Raw genomic sequence first — 25,776 nt, 5'->3', positions numbered from 1 at the left:
GTTAGACTAGTTAATCAGGTAACCAATTAACCGGTTTTCAATCACAAAAACTCAAAACGATATAACATTTTGTGTATAATCGACAGTTAATAACTGGAAAAAAAAGACCCAGTCTTAAAAAATATATTTAGAAAACCTAAAATCGGTTTCAGTACCGATTAGAGAAAGACCGGTTACTAACCATCAGAAATTCAATTAGAAACCAATCACAAACCGGTTAACATGTTTGCATGTGCATTAGAGCCAATTATTCTTCGGTAAAAACCCGTTATAAAGGGACCAGTTACTATGCTGTTAGGATGCGCACCTCTATTGCTGATTACTATAATAACATGTAACGAAGTTTTGTTTGGTTCAAGTTAAAAACATCATGAAATGTAATAGAACGCATGAAAAGAGCTTATAGGCTTATATCACACAAAAAGTATGTGTATTCATCACATCTAACTAAAAAGAGTTAAAACTCCATAATTTTTGCATTGTCTGAAAGATAATAGATGACAAAACAAAGTGAAAAACACATAAACAACATAACAAAATAGAAGCATCCTTCTCACAAAACCCATCTTAGTCGAATAAACTGAATCCCATGTCCTGCAAAAGATAAAAAAATAAATAAACATAAGCAAATAATCATAGCAAACAACAAGAATTATATCATAAAATCATAATAAAGAGTATCTTACATCATCAGACTCCTCTTTCTCTTCAACCTTCTCTTCTTTCTTCGTCTCAGCTGCAGCAGCGGCAGGTGCAGCACCACCGCCAGTTGCAGCCGCCACAGTAACACCGCCACCACCAGATGGAACCGAAGCAAGCTTCTCCCTTCCGGAAGCAATTAGTTCTGTGATATCTTTACCATTCACTTCCTTCAGTAGCAATTCAATTTTATCTTCATCTGCATCGGCTCCAACTGCAATTCATAACACATAAGTCACTTCAAATTTCACATAATCAAAACACACAGATTTAGTGAAGTAAATAGTTAACTAATATGTAATACAAAACAAACTAGTATAAGAAATTTATACACACGCACATTCATTCATTATTACTACTTGTCGTTAAGTGTAATCACCGTTTATATCCATCAAGGTTTAGTCTCTTAGTTGTCAAAAAATCTTGTGAGCGCCTTTAGCTAGGCAGTCAGTTGCAAATAAAGCACATTTGAGATAAATAAAGGTCAACAATAAATAGATTATTAAACTTTAATCGTCACAAACGTGATCCATTTGTAAATGACTAACTAGCCAAAAGTCACTCATAAGTTTTCCTAACAACTAAGAATCTAATCCGAAACAGAACTAAAAAGTTTATGAAAAATTGGTACCAAATAACTATGAGAACACTCATATTCCATCACATTCATACAGTAACAATTTGATAAGCATCGGATATAAATTGATAAAAATTATACCTGAAGCAAGAATGTTCTTCAAATCCTCTGCGGATGGAGAGGTGTTACCACCCAAAAGAGCCAACAAATACGCAGCAATAACCTTCATTCTGCAGCAAAAGTTAAATTACACACATCAATTAATATAATGAAGCTGGATCTGGTAATAACACGAGCAATGGATTGAATGAATGAAATACAATACCTGTGTTCTGTTAAAGACGATCGATCTGTATGTGCTGTGTTGCCTCCGTTAAGTTTTGTTTGTCATTATGAAACCCTAGTCTTATTTATGCGACTCTTAGTGGGCTTGCATTCTAAACGGGCCAAGCTAGTATTTTGTTTTGTTTTGAGTATTTATAAAGCGATAGAAATGTAACGACTGTCGTTCAAACCGTCTGTCGTTCGTTCAGAAATTGTTTAAAAAGTACTTGTTTGTTTCGCTCGATTGTAAACGAGCCACTCTGCTCGGTTCAGTTTGCAAATGAACCAAGCAACAGCAAAGGTTTGCTCGGTTCGGTTCGAATATTTTTAATTTTTTTATATAATTATATATGAACAGATATAAATACATAGACAACACACAAAAAAACATTAGTATACAATTGTTTAAACTCTTTTAAATTTTTCTTATTTCATCAATTTCATAGTTTTATTAGTTCGATTCAAGTTTTCAAATTACTAGAAGTTTGTTTACATGTTTATTATATTTCACTTCAAACTTTTTTCTTCTAAAAATTTACAACCTATTACACGTTCGTCTAAAAACTACTAATTTGTTTATAAAATATATTATTTACAGCCTTCAAATTTATTTCTTATTTAAATTTTTGGAGTGAAAAAGAAATAAATAATGCTTGAAAATCGCTCGATATTCGATCGAAAAATGCTCGATTCGTTTTTGGCTCGTTTTGAATATCAGTCGCTGGGTTTGGTTCGGTTATAAACGAGCCAAGCAACGAGCAAGCCTTTGCTCGACTCGTGAACAGCCCTACTTGTAGGCCCATGACCACCACTGTTGTTGCCCCACCCCGACCACCGCCACTGCCACCTGGAAGTGGAAGGGGGTCCAACGGTGGCAGAGAGGTGTTCGGTGATGACAATGACGTGGTGAGGCTGGGATGACGTTCTTCGGTGATAGGTCTATTTCTTTTATAATTGTTTTTGTTAGTTCAATATATTATTACAAAATTAAAATTTCTTTGATTTTTTTTAACAGCCATATATAACAATTACAAATTACCTTAAGTTTAGTGGGGATTGAACCTCTGACCACAATTTTGAAAGTAAGCATAAAATTTCTTTGATATATCCTGTCACACCCTGCCGTGGGGGCTAGTCGTTTTATGGACAAATTGGTACCAATGTGAACAGCGGAATTTTATTAATAAAGATAAGCAACAACATTTGCACTATGTATTTAAAACAAGGTGTAACTACACAACTATCTTTTCTCTTCTCTGACACTGCTGCAATCCGTGTTGGGTTCTACTAATCTCATTGGCATCTAATCTTCTTTGTTCTTGCTCGACTTACGCCTCTATCTTTAGTCATGCTCATTACAATGCTAATCCAAATCACTATCCACAAGATACCTGAATACATGCTAAAAAGTGTCAACTAAAAAGTTGGTGAGTTTGTGAGTTTAGCTCACATACACATATAAAATAGTTCATTTATAAAAGCGCGCAAGTTTGCGTGTATGTAAGTATAAAGCATGGTGCACATCAATCAAGTCCACAATCAAACCTGCAACTAGCATAAGTATCCCCAACTCATACTAGAAGTTAAACCGTCCAGGATTATCACCCTGCTAAAAGCAATAATCAAACACGTAGGTTATATGCCGCAACGATCCGCAGATCTCAGTGTGGTTTACCCAACATAGGGTCGCTGTGCGTGGGGGTCTCACAAATAGTACTACCCATACAAGCCTCCGGCCCATTCCCTCGGGCTAATGATTGTGTAAAAGTTGGGACAAAAATTTAGCAGTAAAACACATCTTGATAAACATCACACCATATGTAAAACTAGCATGTATCCAGCCCAAAAAAAAGTTTAAGTAAAAAGGGCAGCACGAAACTCACCTCAGTCCGTATGCAATACGTATATGAAAGATAATCAATGAGCTTGCACTATGCTAGAAAGCACTAAGTACGCCTAGTATATATATTAATCAACAATAAGTTATCGAAAAACAATGTAAAATTCACTATTGGTATTGTGTGCTAGTTAATTCTATGTTTTCCAACGTATTTGGTTCTTGATGGGTAAAGTTTCCTTTTATGGGAAGTTTGTACCTAAATAACTTAATAAGATTAATGTTTTGTGTTTACGTATATAATTCAGCTTCCGAGATTTTTAGTTACCTTGGTTCATGTGTCGGTTTCGATAAAGTTTCTATTTTTGGAAAGTTCGGTTTTCAGTTAGGCTTCGGGTTACCATATGACCATAGAATCTGTATACATTTCATTGATATCAAAAGTCTAATGATACATATTTAAACAACCATGTCCTGTGTTTACAAACGTTGACAATACCGGTTATCAATGGTGTTGTCGGTTTTTAACGAAATGTCTTGAAAGAATAGTTTAAATAAACGAATACTTTTGTAACTGAAACTTGTCATTTTCAGAATTATATATATCATAAAAATGAGTTATTTTCAGGTCTGATATCTCAGAAGTTTTTGGGTTGTACGGTTTTAGTCCTCGTACCTTCGTTTAACGTTTATTTTGGCAAAAACCGAGTTAAAGGCTTAGACAGTTTTTGTAAACTAAGTAAACACTAAAATTATGATTTTATTGGCTCATACTTGCAGTTAAAAATTAGAAACTTCATAGCTTTATAGTTTTCAATTGCTTGTTCGGGTTATGCCGGTTTTAGCGTCACTTGCGTTTAAACGCTATTTCTTAATAGAAAGGGTGTTGTAAATATCGATAATTGTTTATAACATAATAATAAATTATTTTAATTATAAATATTGGAAAAATATCCATTTTATATTTTTGAAGTTTTTTAGTCTTTAAAAGTCTCCCCGTCGTCGGTTTTAAACGAAACAATGAGTTTAAGCTTGCTAACGGGCCATTTTTCTAAAACCTATTATTCTTAACTATTTACAACTTATATTTAGACATTTTAACTCATAAGTTGTTGTTTCATATTCATACTTTTATATTTTCAGTTTTCGAGAAATAACTCGTTTCCAAAAACGCCCTTTAGTTATTTTTCTAATAAAAACTCACTTTTGGTCATTTAACATGTTAGAACCTGTTATAATAAATAAAAATATGTTGTTTTTATATCTCATGGGTTCTAAAAGATACTCATAGCTGCATTTTCGCTAACGGGCCCGGTTTTGGCTCTTTCAAGTCTTAGTTCGGTTTTAAGAACGATGATTCATGTAAAACAGTTCCGGGGCAGGTTATAACTCATCATAATTTTGTGTTTAGGGCTGTAAAAATATGCTAAAGTATCAATTAGGTTGTTGGGCTTATTCCTTAGTTAAGCGAGTTACAAAAGTGTCGGTTTAAACGGTTTTTATAACCCGATTTCAATATTATCCCTTGGGGCTGATTTATACAATTTCAAGGACTTAAATATTTAAGTTTAACTTCTGGAAATTTTGTTAGATGTACAGAGTTAACAAGGTCACATGTCGGGTTTGTTCTCGAGCTAGTTTTCACTTATACGAGTCACCGAATTACTATAAATTGGCTACGGTTTTTAGGGTTGAACTTTGTGTAACTTATAGGGGTTCATGGTTAAAGTTTCTGTTATAAGTTTATACTTTTCTGTTTTCAACTTATAAGTTTATACCCAACTCACTTTATAACCGAAAATGCCCTTTCGCTCTTATATTTGTTTAGAACTTGTTTTTAGTTAGCGAAACGTGTCGAGACCTGTTATAATACCTATTAATGACTTACTAAAAGTTTTATATTGATGTTAGGATGCCGGGAACCCAAACAGTGGCTTCGTTTCGGTTTCGGCCCGTTAGCATCTTTATGTTATATTTTTAGTAAAACTCATTTTTGGTTAGAAAACCTGTTAGGACCTGTTATAGTTCATTAAAATAAGTTTCTTTAACAATTCATGGGTTTTAAAAGATGATTTTTGGCTGTTGTCACAAGTACGAGTCCGGTTCAGCCCGTTCGGGTTCTAGTTCAGTTTTAAAACGATGATTCGCATAAAATGGTTTCGGGCCAGATTATATATCATCAAAGCATTATATTAAGGTCTGCAAAACATGTTATAATACTATATAGGTTGCAGAGATCGTTTCTTAGTTAACGAGTTACCAAAGTGTCGGTTCGGAAGACTTTTAACACCCGGTTAAGTATTAACTTTTGAGGTTGGTCTTTACCAGGTTTGAGGTCTTAATTAAACATGTTTAACTTCTGAAAATCGTTTTAAACACCCAAAAGTTAGTACAACCACTTATTGGTTCGGTGTGGCCCGTTAACACCTTTTATTCGGTTTTTATAACGGCGTATGAAACCCTAACAGCTTTTGGATAGATTCTTTGCTTACACTAACCCAACTATAAATATCATTCTTGGACATAAAGATGTCATACATGGGCATTGTGTTTTTGGGATGGTTCTTTGGGTTTTACGGGTTTTTTAACTGACGGTTTTGAAGTTAAATATCAAGGTGTTTATATTATCATTTTAAAGTTTAGCTTGGGCATTTTAGGGTCTCCAAGTGATGTTATAAGCTTCTAAAAGGAATGGAGAATTCCCAAATTTTATACGGTCTTGGTTTGGGTTCGTTTTTGAATTGTTTTACTCGTGAATTTGGCAGCCATCACAGCTTCGGTTTGGTTAAGATTTACTATAGATTCTGGGCAGATTTTAGGTTCCAAAAACATGTTATGTTCTTGTTGTTTTCTGGTAACTTTAATCAAGATTAATTGGTTTAGCTTACACCCGCTGGTCGGTTTATAAACTGAGTTGTCAGTTCAGGTTTACATTAGTAAAGTTAGTTTGTAGCTTGTAACAGGTTAGGTTAATGGTCTGTGTATCTATGGAGCTGATTGTTTAATAGAGCAACATATGATCTCCAAACACTTGAATTGAGATAAAATAATGATGAACAAGCACTAGCAGTTAGCTCAATCGGACAAGTTCCACAGGAGTGCTCCATGAGCATAGAGAGAAGGGATTAGGGCTGTATATATATATATATATATAACATCAGAATCAACAGAAGGATTATAACAGCATGGAAGATAATCACGAGTAGGGTTACCGGTTTTCTTCAACGAAGGAGCACTTCACAGATGGTTGCAGATGTAATTAGATTGTGTTTGTAGGAAGAATATATAATATCAGATGAAGGAAAGAGATGCATGGAATTCAATTGGGATGCAGGTCTGAGCAATGGTGTGTGGATGCAGATCAATTGGGGGTTGGAGATACGCACAAGATTTATTTGACATTCTAATTGAAGGTGACATTTTTATTTTTACAAATATCCTAATCTGATCGGAGTTTTTTTGGATAAATTTTAAAATGAGAAAGGAAGCTAAGAGTATTCAATGTTATTTAGTAGGTATTATTTGTCAAGTTGTATGACAAATGCTAAGTTATGTATCTACAACAAATACTCCCTTATGTTATATCAACCTATAATCTCATGCTAATATTTTATTAATAAAATATGTCATAGTTTAGCATTATGAGATACTTGGTATTTCACGTTTGATATTAGGACCGATCGTTTAAGTAGATGGTGTCATTTTTGAATTTTGGAAATAAAAGTTATTATCTGGTTCATTTGGGTTAATCGAGTCTAGGTTTTTTTTTATTAATCTGGGCCGAGCCCATGTTTTAAATTATGGTATTATTATCGAGCTAATCCTTATCTCTATCAGGTTCTATGTAATCATCGGCCGATCCTATTAGTTATTTTTCTCAACTATTCGGGCCAAGCCCATCGACGTACGATCGCTTCCACTATTCGACTAACATCACACTTGGTATCTAATGATGAGTTCTCTTATTAAAAAAAAATCTAGCCCTATATTTGGAGTTGTTACAGATCCTGGTTCCTATATATTCTTAATTCAGTTTTTTTTTTATTAAATTTCAAATTGAATTCCGGTTCTATATTTAGCTCCTTCAAAACTTAATTTTTTGTAGATACAAATGCAACTTAAAAACTACATATTATAACACCTAATGATTTATTCCCCGTATCTTCCTTCTAAAGTTCTCTCTTTTTATTTCTTGGACAAAAATGTTTACCAGCCAACCAAGCATCTAAGAAAATTTTTAAAAAATGGTGTCTTTGTTAAAATTGTTTCACAAATGGTATGTTTTTGAGAGACATTTAAAAAATGGAGTAACCATGGTTTGAAACCACGGTTTGGGTATATACTTTTTAGAGTGTGTCAGATGTGAATTACATAAAACAATATTTTGATTAAAATAAGGCAAGCCGTGGTTTAAAACCACGGATTGCATGAAATAAAAACCGAATACCACCTAGGAAGAGGTGATGGTTTTGTTTATTAATCAAGCCGTGGTTTGAAACCAGGTTTGAACTTTTTAATATTTTTCAAATGCCCAGAAATAATATGTATATTATTTCTAAGGTTTGAATTTTGTTATTATAACTCTTCTCAGTTCAATAATGTTTACACGTGATGGTTGATAGTTTTTTCATATTACAGTTCTTTTGTAAGGTGATGTAATGTCAACAACTTTTTAGTGTGCTATTTCAATAATTTAACATCTTTCATGACTATATTAAAGATACCTATCAAATGAACCCTATAAATAGAGTATAAGCATATAGTTCAGATAAGAAATGTTATCTAAGTTGTATTCTCAATTTTTCACACATTCACAATGTCTTCATTCAATCGGTGAAGATAAAAGGTAAGAAAGCTCACATAATCACTTAAATACAAAAGAGATAGGAATATATACTATTCATGAAGATAAAAAGGTAAGAAAACCCGTGAACTTATGTACTTATCTTTATAAAAAAATAATAAAAAAAACATCAAACCGTGGTTTCAAACCACGGCTTGACTAACAAAACCATCACTTCACGAATAGTGGTATTAGGTTACAAATTTGGCTACAATCCGTGATTTCAAACCACGGTTTGTATTATTTTAATCAAAATGTATTGTTTTATGAAATTCCATCTGACATTCTTAAATAAAAGAAGACAACCCGTGGTTTGAAATCACGGTTACACTATTTGTGAAAATTTTCATAAACCAATACCATTTTTGAAACAACTTTTCGTAAAAGGCACCATTTATGAAAAATAAGGCAAGCATCTAACCTTTCCCAAAATTGATGATGGTCAGTAAAGCTACAACATAATAATCCTTAGACAATAGACATGATAAGCGTATCACCTTACATTAAGGTACAAAAGTGTACAAATCATCAAACCATAAATGTACACTTCATAAAAATTGTGTCATGGTTTACTTCGTGTTCATCTCAACAACATATTATGTTCCTATTTATCTCTTTACTTCATATTCTCCTCCGAAACTTTCTCCATTGAAGTTTTCACCTTTCACATCAATAGTGACTAATTTGCTTTGCTTTCACTCTCTTTATCTCAATTTGTCGATGTCATATGTGCATCTCAAGTATAGTAGAAACTCGATAAATTAATACTTGATTATTTAATAAACTCTCTAAGATAATATTTTTTGTCGGTCCCGACTCGGGGATAGGGTGTTAAATTAATAATTCGCTAAAATTATAAGATAATACATTTTTGATAATTTATTTAGACCCCATATAATATATAAATTAATAATTCCTTATATATAACATATTACATGAATGATTTATGAAGGTTTCTTGAAAAATGACTCAATTTTCTTTTGTTTTTTGTTGAAATCAATTTCCCATTGAATCTCGTCTCTAATTTTTCTTAGCATGGTAAGAACTTCTGGTGTTGTTTTCTCATAGCTCAACAAGAAATTGTTCAATGTGATTGTCGCTTTAATAGCTCCGTTTCGCGAAGGGTGCTCCATTGTAGAACTTTCATCATCTTCTTCATCAATATCATCTTTATCAATTCCAATAATACTTTCAATAATTTCTTCATCAGTCAACAATTGTGCAACTACATTTGATATACATGCATTGTATACAATAATTAAGTGGAAGCTTGAAATGTGTTTGTAAACTAAGTATTCTACTATAAATTAATAAAATATTAATTAATATATAAATTAATAATTATTAATTTATCGATTAATTAGTAACTTTTTTAATTAATAAATTTTGGTGGTTCAAAGTGTATTATTTTATAGAGTTTCTACTGTATTTGAGAAAGGGCATGCTTAAAGAAACCAAATTTTATATTTCCGAGTTAAGAACATGTAGACATCCCTATGAAATGCCATAGGATAAACATTTGATACAAATGCTAAATATAATTATATATATGTTCATCTCATATGTTTCCTAGTCATCAACAAGGATGCTCGAAGTATGAATATTCGGTGTATCCCATATATTCTTCCCCAGTTGTTTTACATGACACGCGCTTGTGAGTCAATTGCCATTCGTCTTCAATAAGTTCATTGATTCTTATCAGGCTGTAATTGTTCATCGAAATTTTCCTTTGTGTTTGATATGCTCATTATAGTCAACATGTGTCGATTTGTTCGTGGTTAAGACCCATGAAATTTGTATTGGTTTTTTCAATAACACAATATACTAGATAAACCATTCATCATTTTATACACTAAACATTTAGATTCCATAGGATGAACTTAGACTTGCAATTAGAAAGGATAATTAGAAACAGGTTTATTCAAACAGCTCCATGACAAGCCACCTTTACAATGTGCTCTATACTTTTTAAATTAAAAGTAGCTACATACTTTATTGCCTCTTTATTTCTCTTTATTTTGTTTTCAATCTTTTCATATCAAAAGTTGTCGTATCAACCACACATTACATTTAATGTGTCAAGTGGTCCACTACAAAATTACTCATATTCGATGTTGTAAAAGTAGGTTTACAAGACCGAGTACTCTCTGAATACCCGCTACAAGGTATGGTGTCGAGGGGAGTTTCTTTAACTCCGCCTAGTTACTAAAGACTGTTCAAAGGTGATCAGCATCAGCCAGAAATACATCTAGTCGGTTAACTTGGACCAATTTTAACTTAAAAATACAACATAATTTGTATTTTTATAGTATTAAAGAATGAATATCATTCTTTTAATTAATGGTTAACAATTTTTAGAATAATTTACGCCCTGCTTGCGGTGCGCACATATAATGTATATATGTGTGAACCATTGGGTGGGCAAAAGTAAAATTGCACTAATTTTGACGTTATTTTACTAATCACGTGAAAATAACGTTAAAAGTAGCGGAAGGTTAATCAGGCATCATGTGGTGGCGTTGATAGCCGAAAGACAATGGCACATGCACCAATCAGCCGGTGTCCCGATGATTGAGTGTTATGTGTCTTATATCCAAGGCTTGATTCAAAACTACTATCGAGCCGGGGGTCTCACCGGAAGCAGCCTCTCTATCCCTATGGGATAGAGGTAAGGCTGTCTACATCTTACCCTCCTCAGACCCTACCATAGCATTGCTATTGGTGGGATATACTGAGTACGATGATGATGATGATGATGATGATGATGAATTTTTAGAATAATTTAGTATTTAAAAATGTATTTCTCTTATTTATATTGATATTCATTTATTTTGTTATTAATATTAGTAAACTTATGATATTTGAAATATATATATTACCCAAATATTAATTTTCTTTATATTTATCATGTCCGAGTACTCCCTCCAAGGGGGTCGGCCGTCTAGGGACCACCTAGCGACTTTTGCAACATTACTCCTGTTAGATTAAAGATTATTACTTGTTTAACCTAACTTTAAGTTCCTTGTGTTCTTCTAAACAAGTGTATGAATGGGAAAGATGTGTAGCCTCACTTTCATGTGAGGGCAAACAACCACCCATGTTCACCAACCCCTTTAACGGTGTCGGGTGTTTCAAGCTGAGGTGGCAGGTCCGTTGCTCCATTAAAAATGAACTTACAACAATGTGTCTAAACTAGTTACAAAAATGCATCTAAAGTTCTAAACTAATTACAACAATGTGTCTAACTTGTTGCGTGATTATAGGCACACCTAGGGGTGTGCAACCATTCCGAAACAAAAAAAAACGAAAATTCCAAATCGAAAAAATCGAACCGAAACAAAAACCGACGGTTTGATTTTATGTTTTTGTAAAAACCGAGCTAACGGTTCGGTTTTGGTTTTCCATGTAATAAAAAACCGAAAAAACCGAGCCAAACTGAATTCTTAAATTTTAATTTTTTTATTTTTTGTAATTTATAAGAATTTAATATATATATAACTCAAATATTTTTGATTAAATGTATAATAGATTAATAGTCTATTAGTTAACAATGAACAAAATATTTATACTTAAATTCACTATTTTTTGCTAACTTATTTTCCGATCTCAAGTTTTCAAGCTCAAATGGCAAAAACCGAAAAAATTAGAAACCAAACCGAAACTAAAATGAAAACAAAAAAACCAAAACCAAACGTTTTCAAAAAATCCAAAAACCAAAGTTTTAGTTTTCAATTTGGTTTTAGCCTAAAACCGCATCAAACCGCACCACGCACACCTAAACTTTACAGCAATGTGGCATACAAAAGAATCCATATTTTATTTCTTCTATGATCTATCCTAAAATACATAAATGACTTCCTAAAATTCTGTAAATAAAAATCATTTACCATAAGAAGTTAAAAACATGCATGTGATGTGCATGTAATAAAATAAAATAAAAAGCAATGGATCCCCCCAATTTCAGGCTTGTTAAATCTTTGCCAGTTTTGTTTGGAGGATGAGAACCCAAACAAACACTTACATTCATCAAACACCTACACCTCCATTGATTTCTTCCTTCATTGTTGCCATTCATCCGGATTTTGCTTGATTTCAATATCTTCAATCCAATTCCAATCAGGGTTTATCTTCATTCCAATCACCCTTCACCATCATTCCAAGGTTTTAATCTCTTCCCATCAAATTCCACCATGAAATAACATTGCCCACCACCTGTTCGACGTAATGGCTGACAGAAATGGGGGTTCTTATTATTCAATTGCCTTGCTTTCCTGGAAATCATTAATCGTCTTGCTCTCACTTGCATTAACATTGTTTGTGTTATCTTTATCCTTGCTCTTGAACTCGGGTACCCGGTCTCAATTCATTGATCAAAACCTCTTCCCGCATTCGAAACATTGCAACCCGCCATTAACCGATCATAAACAGCAACAAGAACAGCCTCTTAAAGTGTTTATGTATGACTTACCGTCAGAGTTTCATTTTGAGCTCTTGGGTTGGGAGCCAGACGGGTACACTCCGTGGCCAGACCTTCGGTTAAAAGTACCCGAATACCCCGGTGGGTTAAACTTGCAGCATAGTGTAGCTTACTGGCTTACCTTAGACCTTTTAGCCTCGGATATTAACGGTCAAACCGGTGGTCAAACCGCTATACGTGTTCACAACTCGAGTGAAGCCGATTTAATATTCGTCCCTTTTTTCTCTTCACTATGTTTCAACCGGTTTTCAAGAATAAACCCGCAGCAAAAAACGAACAAAAACAAAGTGCTGCAAAAGAAGCTAGTTGAATACTTAAAGCGTCAACCTGAATGGAACCGATCCGGTGGGATAGACCATGTAATCGTGGCTCACCATCCAAACAGTTTACTCGATGCACGAATGCAGCTATGGCCTGCAATGTTCATACTTTCGGATTTTGGTAGGTATCCACCAACAATAGCAAACATTGATAAAGATGTTATTGCACCTTACAAGCATATAATCAAAAGCTGTGTTAACGACTCGTCTGGGTTTGATTCGCGCCCGAACTTGCTGTTTTTTCAAGGAGCGATATACAGAAAAGACGGAGGCTTTGTTCGTCAAGAGATCTTTTATCTTTTACAGAAAGAAAAAGACGTTCGTTTTTCATTTGGAAGTGTTCAAAAGCAAGGTATACCTTCTGCTACTAAAGGGATGCAATCATCAAAGTTTTGTCTTAATATAGCCGGTGATACACCGTCTTCAAATCGGTTGTTTGATGCGATTGTTAGCCACTGTCTTCCTGTTATTATTAGTGATGATATTGAACTACCCTTTGAAGATGTTCTTGATTACTCTGAGTTTTGTATCTTTGTTAAAACATCCGACGCGTTAAAAGACAAGTTTCTTATAAACTTTATGAGGAGTATTAGTAAAGCCGAGTGGACTCGGAAATGGGAAAGGCTTAAAGAAGTTGAGCATTTGTTTGAGTATCAGTATCCTTCTAAGAAGGGTGATGCGGTGGAGATGATATGGCAGTCGGTGGCAAAAAAGGTTCCGGTTATAAAGAGGAGATTACACGCGAGTAGACGGTTTTCACGGTTTGGAAAACTCGAAAGTAAGTTTAGTTTTCCATTGCCAAGAAATTTAGTATCTTGATAGAAGGAGTTGATGGTAGGAGATAGAATGTACAAGGGAATAGGGTTTTTAGATAAAAAAATTGTTCACTAATACATGATCATCAACAGTTTTGTAATGTGATGTGATGTTTAGCTTATGGCTTAATCTTGTTAGATTGTTTGGCAATAGCTTAAAATGAGAGGGTGAGACCAAAATGGGTTATCTTGGTAAGGGTGAGTTTGAACAAGCGTTATGGTAGCGTCTGGTGGGACCGAAAATTGTCCGCCCAACCGGTTTGGTCTTGTACTCTGGAACCACTTTCATGAGCTGGTTGGTTATGATGCTGATCAGTTGAACCGGATTGATGGTTTTAGCCTTTTAAAATTTATATTACTATCCTTAGCTCTTTCCATATCAAACAACCGAGAATAAATTAACTGAAAGCAAAACGAAAACAAAGTCGACACATAATCCATCAAACCATGTTATTTGTCAAAAATCGATTAGAAAAGTCGGATACAAATTGAATGAATAAATAAAACAACATTCAAATAAGTCCAAATCAAAATCACAATGGATACACTATACTAACGTTGCATATACACTACACTGTTAATGGAGACCATATTTTCGATTTTGTTACGGCGCTGCTTTTGTATGCCTATAATGTTTCACTTAATTATATAAATATCACTTGGCTTTGTTTTAGCCGAAAGAACAGACTACAAATGTGTTTCCCAATGACTCAAGTTTCACATGGTTTGATAATGGAAACAAGGGTAGATAAAACTAAAGTGAAAGCAAAATGCACTAACGCCAGTAATCAATGACTCGGGCAATTTCACGAAAATCGTATTACATGGACAAGACAACACTTTTTAAAAAGTTAATCACACCATTTTTCATTACTTCAGAGGAAGAAAAACTTGTATAATAATAACAGTAATCCATAAACACAAAGTAGCATGATACATTTAACAAGAACCGGTGCAACTCACCATTCTTTTAACCTTCTTCCCCAAACTCTTTTGTGAAGCGCTCATGAACCTCAAGGTCACTTTTGCTTACAGTCGGCCTCTGTCTCGCAAGAACCTTGTCAAAATCTGCCCGCATAATCGGTGGTGGACTTATCTGCAATAAAATATCATTTCCAAATAATCAGAATGCTTATAATGTGACTTTAACAATAACACAACTTGAATTGACCCGTCGATGAAAATGGTCAACTAATTGATCCTGAAAAAATGCCATTACCTTCGCTGCCAACCCTTTTGCTGCAAGCTCCTGCATGGTGGTTTGAACAGCCCCAGGTTGTTTTGGACCACACGGGACCCACAAACCATCATTCGTGTTAACAAAAAACATGGCATCCTGAGTCTTACGTACGGGTTCAAATAAAACATCCTTAACCTATAGAAGTCAAAAATAATAAACTTAGTTACTGGCATACATATACATACTCAAATAAGCAGAGCTAAACAAGCACCACACACACCATCGAGACACCACTGACGGATCATGCGGGCTATATGACAGTGACAAATGGTCATATGGGCCGATTGACAGGAAGAAAATGGTTATATGGGTCGTACGAGGGGCAAATCATATGGCCCATATGATGTTCTTGACTAACAAAGAAATGACTGATGTGCCCACTCACAAAGTCATATAGCCTGTATGATCATTTTTCGCCCAATCATACGGCCCGTATGATGTCACGGGTTCTGGTGTGCAGAGTTGATTTGACATCATACAGCCCGTATGATGTGACAAGCAAGCCGGTGCACACTTTTGGGGGTGGTGTTCGTATAGCAGAACCCTTGATGTTATTTAAAAATCCGTGCAGTAAATGTAAGAACCGAACTTACACAGACAGCAATGTCAGAACCAGAAAATCCTTCTGTCTTACGTGCCAAGGCTTCAAAGTCGCTTTCAGTTAAGTTATTAGGCGTATCACCTAAATGCACCTGTGTATCAAGCCACATGTTATGCAATGTTTTTATATATTTGCAAACACGCGCGCCAATTGGCCTATTTTTAATAAATAGGTAGACATTTATGTTCTACCTCTTAACGGATCAAATGGGTAAGAGACACAAAACAAAGAAAAAGGTTGAGTTACAAAGGAAACAACTCAACTGGGTTGAACGGGTCGAAAAAACTCCAAATTGATTTTTAATGCATAGAAAAATCATATTTGTAGTAATTATACTACACGCTAATTGCTTTTAAAAAATAAAAAAGTTAGACAAAAGTCAATTAAAATTACTAATTTTGACACAAACCCATGTTGACTTGTACCCAACTGGTCTGACCAGCTCAATATGTGACCCTTACTTGCAAACAATTAAAAATATTAAACTCATAATTTCAAGAAGCATCATATTTTATATCAGACAATAACTGAATAGAAATAGCAGCAAAAATATTGAATATTTGGAAAGGGCCATAATTACTTTGAACATGTGTTGCCGTGCCTTCAAATCTGGTAGTGGAATGTATATACGCTTGTCAAAACGCCGACGGATAGCCTGACCCAATTATTTAAAGAATAATAATTTAGGTGAGTATTAATATTTAGCAAATATTATTAATTTCCTAAAAGACCTGATCCAAGGAGTAGGGTGTATTTGTTGCTGCAAGCACAAGAACTTTATCATCATTTTGTCCAACTCCCTGAAAGAATAAAATGTTGACAAGTGGTCACAAAACAAACTGAACATTAAGTGGACCGTTCGGCTGGAAGTTCGTTTATATAATAAATGAATGAACATGAACAAAACATTTTGTCTTTTAACTCATGAACACATGTCTCGTTTGTTCATTTATTTTCAAGAACTTTCGTTCATTTATGTTCGAAAACGTAGTTCATTTACGCCCTTTTATGTTTGTTCATTTATTTATGCTCATTGGTTAAGTTTCTTAAGTTTGTTTGTTTATATAATAATTTTAATATTTATTTTGCCCCATTACATTTTAGTGTAGTTTTATGAAATCAAAAAATCACCCATTGCAGTTTAGTCTAGTTTAATCTTTTAAGGCCCAACAGGCTGATGCTCATATTTACTAACCGTTGTTCCCTGATTATGTTTGTTCATCTATGTTTGTTTGCGTTCGTGAGTCATTCATTTATACTATTAACCAAAATGAACACGACACGCTCCTTTTCTTAACGAACGTACACGAACAAGAAAACCCCGTTCGTTAATTGTTCGGGTTGGATCGTTTGTTCAATTAAAGTAAAAATGACGTCGGGTTCGTTTACAAAGTCTAAGTGGTCATAACATTTCTGATTGGTTAATATCAATTTATTATTTTCTGGGTTTTAAAATTTTAATATCACCTGCATCTGAACAAGAATTTCAGTTTTAATACGCCTTGAAGCTTCACTTTCATTGCCTTCGCCACGTTGACCACTCAAAGAGTCAATCTCATCAATAAAGATAATGGAGGGTGCACTTTCACGAGCCATTTGAAACAGATTTGATACCAGTTTTTCACTTTCACCCATCCACTTTGAGACAAGGTCTGAAGAAGAAACACTGCACCAAACCACCAGTTGGCACTTGCCAACTCATTGACATAAGTTCATGAATACCAAAAAAGAGTAAAAAGAAAAAAATATACAGAAATCATAATCAAAGGTTCTTTTTAGTCAGAAATATAAATATTGTCAACTTGAATATTGGAAGTTCCTTTCATTAGAGGTTGCAGGTGAGGCAGACAAGTTGTGTAAAAGTTATTTAAATATTCAATTCATTAATTATAACTACGGAAAAAAAAACATTACAATATCGATCACATCTTTGACACTCATTTGACACGTTCAAAAATACATGATTTGGATAAATCACAACCCAAATAAGTCCATTAATGAGTAAATGGGCCAAAATTCTACCCTGTAACTTTCATACACAAGTAATTAGTCCACAGTGTGATGTATGTATGCAAGTGTTGATGTCAATCAGCTCAAACATGAAATCAGTTTAAATGTGACAAACTAATTGCAATTTCAATTTTTATTTAAATAAGAGGATCTTCTTAATAGAGACGCTACATTAGCCTGATATCACTAACCACAGTTGCCAGAATTTTGTATGTACAAACTTGATACAAACCTAATAAAGAGAGTTCCATTGTATGTAGGATAAAAAATAAGAAAACACAGAATTAATCTATATTTATTAAGATTTAACACCTGAAAAATGTAGAGTCTGCTTCGGTAGCAACAGCCTTTGCCAAGTATGACTTTCCTGTCCCGGGTGGACCATATAAAAGAAAAGCTCTCCAAGGCCTCCTTTTACCTACCACAAAATCAAACTATCAAGTCGTAGACAAAAACATAATACAACTCCACAAAAACATGTATATGTCAAGCATTACTTGAGAACTTATGTTATAACTGAACCCAATGAAAATAAGCCATCTATATCTAATTATCCTCCCCTACACCATAGTAATCCACTATACCAAATAAAGAGCTTTTCCATGAGAAATAAAATTAAGAAGAACCACATCTTACTTAGGTGAATGAGTTATTCAACTCATGGAACATTCTTACAAGTTCTGAACACATTTACTTTATTTATATGATTATATCTTTATTCTATCAATCCAAAAGATCCTAAATAAATGGTACATTTCATGTGAATTTAGATAATAGAAAAACATTGTTCAGCACCACCATTAAAAATTGGTAAGAGCTGAGGATTATGGTAATGAAGCTTTTACTGATATCACAAGCTTAAAAGCATAATGATCACAAGTCATTCAGCTCACTTATTTAGGATTAAGAAGGTATATAGGACTAATAATCTATATTGTCAGAAGCAAGAACCTTCGAGCGAACCAAAACCTAAAAATTCTGCAAATTTCAGGCAAACTTGTGTGAAATATTCTAAAAAGGCCTGGAACCAGCCTAAAAAGATGCTATGCACCTTTGCTAATCTCAGGCCCTTTGAACCAATTAATTCTAATAACTAGCAGATAAATCATTAATAAGCCACTGAAATTTAGTCCAAAACTCCAAATCAGTCAAAATTGAAAATAATGGTATGTTCATGCTATGCACCTTTCCTAATCTCAAGCCCAAGGCTCACCCGTTGCGTCTTTGACAACTATGGTAAAACTATAAAGACAACACCTTTGAAACAGCTCATTCCAACCCCTGATCTTCATAATCTCAAACAACCTTAATCTTGAGCCCAAGGCTCACCTGTTGCGCCTTTGACAACCATGGTGATACACTAATACGAAAAATACAACACCTAAAACCAATTAATCACATAAACAAATACATACAGATCATAAACCAACCACTACTCTCCATAACCTCAAACAACCCTCATCAAAAACCTATACAAAAAACCCAAATACAGCAAATATACCAGTAAAAAACTGAAGAAATTTAACCGCCAGAAAACTCGAAAATGACCAAATCCTAAACTAGCCCTAAAAAGCCTATAAAATGTCTAAAACCCCAAACAATGATATGTTTATGCTATGCGCCTTTGCTAATCCCGGGCCCTAGCTTATGCTAATACTATAAAAATGACACCTTTAAACCAGCTAATTCCATAAACAATTACCATACAAATCAAAAAGCAACCCCAAACACAACATCATACCGGTAAAAAACTGCGAAAAATTCACAGGCAGAATAGTACCCCAAACACAGTACCAACAGTAATAGTTTATCTGTATGTAGTTATTCCCCGCTATATAAAAGATAAAGGTTTTCTCATTCCTAAAAGTTCTAAACACATCTGTATCTTCATTGCATCAATCCAAAAGATTCTATAAAAAAAATGGTCCATTTAATGCAAATTAAACAATATTAATACATGTTTTAACAACACTCTTAAAACTGACAAGAATCGAGAGTTATGTCAATGAAACACTAAATCGTTGCAGACCTTTTACTGATATCAGTATATCACAAGCTCAGCACATAACAACGATAATAAGCCATTTAGCTCAAAAATAACACCTTTAAACCAGTTAATTCTACTAAATAATATCATACAAATCAAAAACCTAACCTAAAGCCCCAAACACAGTACCATACCAGTAAAAAACTGCGGGAACTTAACGGGCAGAATAACCGCCTCCTGCAAAGCCTGCTTCGCACTCTCCAACCCCGCCACATCACTCCACTTAACATTCGGCTTCTCCCGCACAATCGCCGAGTTCAACCCCGCCCTCAGCTTCGAATTCTCCTCCCCATCTCCACCTCCACTTTCCCCATCCTTCGGTTTCGTCTTCGGCTTCGCCGCCACCGCAGAATCCCCACTGCTAGCTGCCGGGCCGGTCCCACCTTCATCCAGCACAGCCCTAATCTCCTCGGCACGGCGTAAATACTCGGTGAATTTCTGGGTAATAGCTTCTCGAATCTTGGGGTTTTTCTCGTACTTCAAGTGGGTTTTGAAATACTCTAAGGCGTTCATGTATAAAGGGAAGGCTTTGGCGTAGTTTCCGGCATTGTCTTCTTGTACGGCTTGCTTCACGTACTCGATTGCTTGTTCTTTGAAATTGCTGTACATCGAATTGGATTTGATTTGATTGTCAGGTGAAACCCTAGATGGATTTGATTGATTGATTTGGGGGGTTTTTTGATCGGAGGAAAAAGAAGAAGATGGTGATGAGGTGATGATGCAGGATCGAAGAAATGTATACTAATTGAATGTCACGCGATTTATTGGACATTTATTATTATTATTATTATTATTATTATTGAGAATAATAATATTTTTTTTTACTTTTTTAACGGCCAACGAATCATTCAAATGGGCTGCTAGCTAAATTACCGCATCGGAATGCACTCGTTTTCTGATATGAAAACAACTCTCACCTAAGGCCAACATCTGTGAACACCCGTTCGAAGGCAAAACAGTGCAATGAGAATAAACTCGTTCACTAAATGATCTAATTAGTGAAATCCACATACTCGTCTAGTCTATCATAATCACTCTAATGTCTTTAGAACTAAATGTTAAGGACTTGTATCAAATTTGAGTTATATGAAACACCATGTATATTCCTTATCGCTCTACTATTACGGCTCATTGGCTATTATTATTATTATTAATATTATTATCATTATCTTTTGTGGATATTTAACTTGGTGTTTATTATTATTATTATTATTATTATTATTATTATTATTATTATTATTATTTATTGTTTTTAACGGCCATCAAATCATTCAAATGGGCTACTGGCTAAATTACCGCATCGGGATGCACTCGTTTTTCGATATGAAAAAAATTATCACATAAGGCCAACACATGTGAACACTCGTCCAAATGCAAGACAGTGCGATGAGATAAAACTCGTTCACTCAATAATACAATTAGTGAAATCCACATACCCATCTAGTCTATCATAATCACTTTGATGTCCTTAGAACTAAATGTTGTGGGCATGTATCAAACCTGAGTTATATGAAACACCTAGTATATTTCTTATCACTCCACTACTATGCTCATTGGCCATTATTATTATTATTATTATTATTATTATTATTATTATTTGGATATTTAATTTGGTGTTTATTATTTGACCATTTGATACTTTTGAGTAAATTTGTGAATTGTTTATTGAAAAAATAAATTTAGATTCGAACTTAAATTAATTAGAATCGAGATTCAAGAATGTTATATGGTCAAACTGTATATTTAAAATCATATATTATTTCCTATTATCAAAATTTTGTCTAGAATCAAGAGTGAATAGACATGTTGACTAGGAAGAAGCTACATATTAACAAGTAGAATCCATCAATCTATCCTCTTTACATTAAATTTACAAAGTTAAAACTTACCAACTATTCCCTTGGAAACGAGAGTATGCTTGTTAAATATATTGTTATTCCTTGTATAACACAAAGTCCACCTTACGGTTACAAATATGGTCAATACTCAATAAAGGCTTTTTGTCAAGGTTCAAGATGTGGTTATAATTAGAGGGTAACTTCATAAATCGTTGAAAATAAGTGGAGTGGAGTGGTACCATACTCCAATTTTCACACGCATTAGTTTAGCCACATTACATGAGACTAATAGTTGGCTAACTATTTCAGGTTCTATATCCACTGTTCAAGCATAAAGTATTGGTCGTAATGCCTCTTGATGCAAGTTCCACCTTTGGGATACAATTGTGCCACTGATGAGAATGTCTTGACAGCCGCATGTACAATTAGTGGATTGTCTTAGTCGACCTACCCAATACAACATGTTGATCTGGCTATTTCACTTCAAGGTTAGAAGATAGAGTCCGCTTCCATTGCCAAACCCACTTTATCATGTTGCCTTCATCATTCGTCAATGAACATATCAACAAGCTTGCAATCCTTCTCCAACACTAGCTTGAATAAAGCAGAGATCTTGTATACAATATAAGTTGGATCCGTCATGGATTTTATCAAAATATATTTCAACTTGGACCGGTCTTTATAATAGCTATTGGAACGTATTATAAATCCCAATAGTGTTGTAAGAGCTACTTTTGACTCGTATACATGACAAGTTCTTCATCTACGACTTTTAACCTGATGGTTTATTGACTAATCATGTGTAAAATGATTAGGACCTTTACTTGTGATGCTTGCACTATGGATTTGTGAAAAAGTTGGTATTTTTCGGGTTTGGGAAATTGGATTCGGCTACGCATCATCATCGTACGAAACAATAGGTTGAGCTTCATTCGCATGATTATAAAGCGGGATATGATTTGTATCTGATTGTCTATAGTCATCTGAGTGGATGTATACTAACACACTGTTTGTCATGAAAAAGTTTTTCCTCCTGTTATTATACATAAATGACATTGGCATGCATTGAATATATGTTATAGTGGTTATTGCAATATATTATATTTTCATTTTGAGATTCACCAAGATATACAAAATAAACAAGAAAATTGACCGTCACTATCACTAGAATAATCCTTTTTTTTCATGTAAATTTTTATATGGTGTCTTTGTAAGTCAGACAAGTTTAACCAAGAGATATATGTCTCTGTGTACTTTGAGTTCGAGTATCATGAACATGTATTGGAATATACAAAGTTACAAACCTGAATAGTGATCGACGTTTTACCTTTAATATGTTAATTATTCGTGCCTCCTTTTTTATTTTGCGCATAAAATATTTCATTTTATGTTAAAATGGACTCATGAGTTGTGATTGTAGTCTGTAGAGAATAAATATTGTCAAATACTCATATCGTCATACAAGAAATGAGAAATATGATCGTTGTGATTTTTGAGTTTGGAATTGGGCCAAGTGGGCTTGTAAACAATATTATTATAATTTAGTTTTCAAGTTTGGGCCAAGGTTTTTTTTTCCTAATAGCCACCAAAAATGTATTAAACCAATAGGGACAAAAGTACAAGACAAGTAGCAACGCCACCATTCCACCAATAAAGAAGAAAAAGGCAACCCACTATCATACCGTAAGGCTATGTGTAGTGGGTTAGAGTTTGAACGACAATTGGCTGCGAAGGGGTGCGAACACTGCCCCTGGGCGAAATTGGGGCGCGTGGGTTATTTATCGCTGGAAGAAAGAAGTTTATTATTATATTATATATTATTTTATTACTATTATATATATATGTGTGTGTGTGTGTTGTGTGTGTATATATATGTATATGTATATATGTTGTGTTTGTGATATATATATATGTGTATTTATGTATCTTGTGTGTATAATATATGTATATGCAAAATGACTCCTAGAAACAACCCGAACCAACCGAACCACCCATTCCCTCCTTTCGGTCAACACCATGGTTCGCAAAACCAACCGAACGTGAACTTACAATGGAACCCGATGAACCTAAACCAACCGAGCTATCCGTTTCAATTTCCCGACCCGAACCTAAACATGTACGCCAACCGAGCTATATGTTTTTTTATATTTTTAGTTATGTATTTATTTTTAGTTATGCATTTTTTTTGTATTTCTTTTTAATTTTAATGCATTTTTATTTAATTATTTGAAGAAATTGGTTTTTATTTGATTAGTTTAATTATAAAAAGAAAATAATAAAAAAAGATACTGTGGACCCAACTTGTAGCCCCTACACCATTACACCCCAAAAACAAATTTGCACTCCTTACTGACTGGGCGCCACGTGTCACAATTCGCTTCCAATTGTAGTCCCTCCACTACACATGGCCTAATAGGATACAGAACATGAAAAACAGCTCCACTAGTTTTGACACCAACTCTCTCTTGTAATGTGTTTCCACTTTGATTGGTTTTTTATCCAATTAGAAGCGCGTCGTTTAATCTCGTCAATCATCTTTTAGGCCGGTGTTATGAATCTTTTAAACGTCATCTCGTTACAATGTTTGTATAAAACCCAATATGTAGTATAAACCACTTACTTTTCACCGGTTTAATGATTATCATTTGTTATTTAGTGCGGAGTTGCATTTGTAAGTCAATTGATTGACAAACGGAAAGTTAAAAAAAGACATGGTTGAAACGATAAACAAGTCAAAGCGACTATGGGAGAGTACTTCTCCCTTGCAGATGAGAAACTAAAAGCTTTAACCGCGAAACTGGTCTAGGGCCAAGTGGTGAACATACCACTCGATTTGCAACTAGAATTAGGTTTTTGATCAATATGAGTTGTGGGGTCTAATAGAATTTATATTTTAAAAAATGATTTTTTAACTAGAGGCCAAATTTGAGTGATGTGTAGTCAGAGTCTTTTTTAAATTCATTGCCTAAATTTAAATTTTGAACCAAATAGAAGGTCTGTGTATAGTCACAATCTTGATTACTCTATCTTATCATATCTGTAGATCTCGATTGCTAGTAGTACAACTTTGTTCATAGTTCATACACATTTTTTCACATATTCAAAACAAAATAGCCCTTGATGAGAGAGAAAATGCTAAATAGCACGTGAGATTTCAATTTCCCAAAATAGCCCACCAAATCCAACGTCCTCGTGAGTTTTTGAGATTCCACGTGAGTTTTCGTGGATCAATCAAGATCTGCCATGTGTTATCCATTCCCACCTACCACGTAAGTTTTCAACTCAAATCTGTCTGAAACGTTACTTTTAAAATCAAATCTATCTTGACGAAAACCAACTTTAACGTGATGTTTCAAGCTGTTTTCGTCGGCAACGTGAGTTTTTAAAAAAGATAGTTTTTGTGTTTTTTTAAATTCATCTCCAAAGACGAATTTCAAATGAATTTCGCATTTTAAAAAAAATCATTTTCTATCATCTTCTTCATCCAACTCCAAGCTTCAATAATGGATTCTACCATCTTCTTCATCCAACTCCAAGCTTTAATAATGGATTTTCTATCATCTTCTTTCTAACTCCAAGCTTTAATATTATTATTATTATTATTATTATTATTATTATCATTATTAATCCTCTCTATGTGCTTGATCAAGATTCCATCTTTTTTATTTTAACAATGAACCCATCCACCACCACCATAAATCACTCCAGATCCCATCACCACCACCCACCGAAATAATAACAAAAATGCCATAATCCACAACAACAAATGACCATTTTACCGTCGTGACCTTAACGCCGTCGTATCACTCGTCTGCAAGTCATGGTACCGTGCAGAAACATACACCAGATCCGACGTCTTCATCGGAAACTGCTACACGGTGTCTCCACGCCGCGTCCCCGACCGGTTTACCCACCATGGCAGGTCGGAATATGTTGCCGGCGATGATGGTGCCGGTGACCGAAAAGACGATGAAGGTGATAAATATGATGAAGAATATGAAGATGTTTTAGGTTTTTGAAAATTTACGAAATTCATTTGAAATTCGTCTTTGGGGTTGAATTTAAAAAAAGCACAAAAACTATTTTTTTTGAAAACTCACGTTGCCGAGGAAAACAACTTGAAACATCACGTTAAAGTTGGTTTTTGT

General features: G+C 34.3%; 3 protein-coding genes across 3 annotated transcripts; 1 reads left to right on the top strand and 2 right to left on the bottom strand.

Moving 5' to 3' along the window:
* Positions 1 to 448: 448 nt before the first annotated feature.
* On the bottom strand, positions 449 to 1,680 carry LOC143595969 (large ribosomal subunit protein P2B-like). The gene is made up of 4 exons (XM_077074856.1): positions 1,602 to 1,680; positions 1,418 to 1,506; positions 687 to 913; positions 449 to 594 (listed from the first exon to the last, which is right to left on the bottom strand). Exons 2-4 carry the CDS (start codon positions 1,503 to 1,505, stop codon positions 568 to 570), a joined length of 342 nt encoding a protein of 113 aa, XP_076930971.1. The 5' UTR covers position 1,506; positions 1,602 to 1,680; the 3' UTR covers positions 449 to 567.
* A 10,538-nt stretch (positions 1,681 to 12,218) lies between these two features.
* LOC143595967 (putative arabinosyltransferase ARAD1) lies at positions 12,219 to 13,949 on the top strand. Its single transcript, XM_077074855.1, has one exon. The coding sequence runs from the start codon at positions 12,505 to 12,507 to the stop codon at positions 13,894 to 13,896; it is 1,392 nt and encodes a 463-aa protein (XP_076930970.1). The 5' UTR covers positions 12,219 to 12,504; the 3' UTR covers positions 13,897 to 13,949.
* An 826-nt stretch (positions 13,950 to 14,775) lies between these two features.
* Positions 14,776 to 20,521, bottom strand: LOC143595977 (protein SUPPRESSOR OF K(+) TRANSPORT GROWTH DEFECT 1-like). The gene is made up of 8 exons (XM_077074861.1): positions 19,925 to 20,521; positions 18,056 to 18,161; positions 17,201 to 17,399; positions 16,465 to 16,533; positions 16,314 to 16,388; positions 15,726 to 15,824; positions 15,112 to 15,267; positions 14,776 to 14,988 (listed from the first exon to the last, which is right to left on the bottom strand). Exons 1-8 carry the CDS (start codon positions 20,397 to 20,399, stop codon positions 14,863 to 14,865), a joined length of 1,305 nt encoding a protein of 434 aa, XP_076930976.1. The 5' UTR covers positions 20,400 to 20,521; the 3' UTR covers positions 14,776 to 14,862.
* Positions 20,522 to 25,776: the final 5,255 nt, after the last annotated feature.

This window comes from Bidens hawaiensis, unplaced genomic scaffold (assembly GCF_021521415.1).
Source record: "Bidens hawaiensis isolate Kalapana, Puna unplaced genomic scaffold, B.hawaiensis_p1.1 tig00045927_1, whole genome shotgun sequence".
In the NCBI taxonomy this organism is placed as follows: domain Eukaryota; kingdom Viridiplantae; phylum Streptophyta; class Magnoliopsida; order Asterales; family Asteraceae; genus Bidens; species Bidens hawaiensis.
Note: the sequence above shows the minus strand (reverse complement) of the source record. Positions and strands in the feature narration are given on the sequence as shown.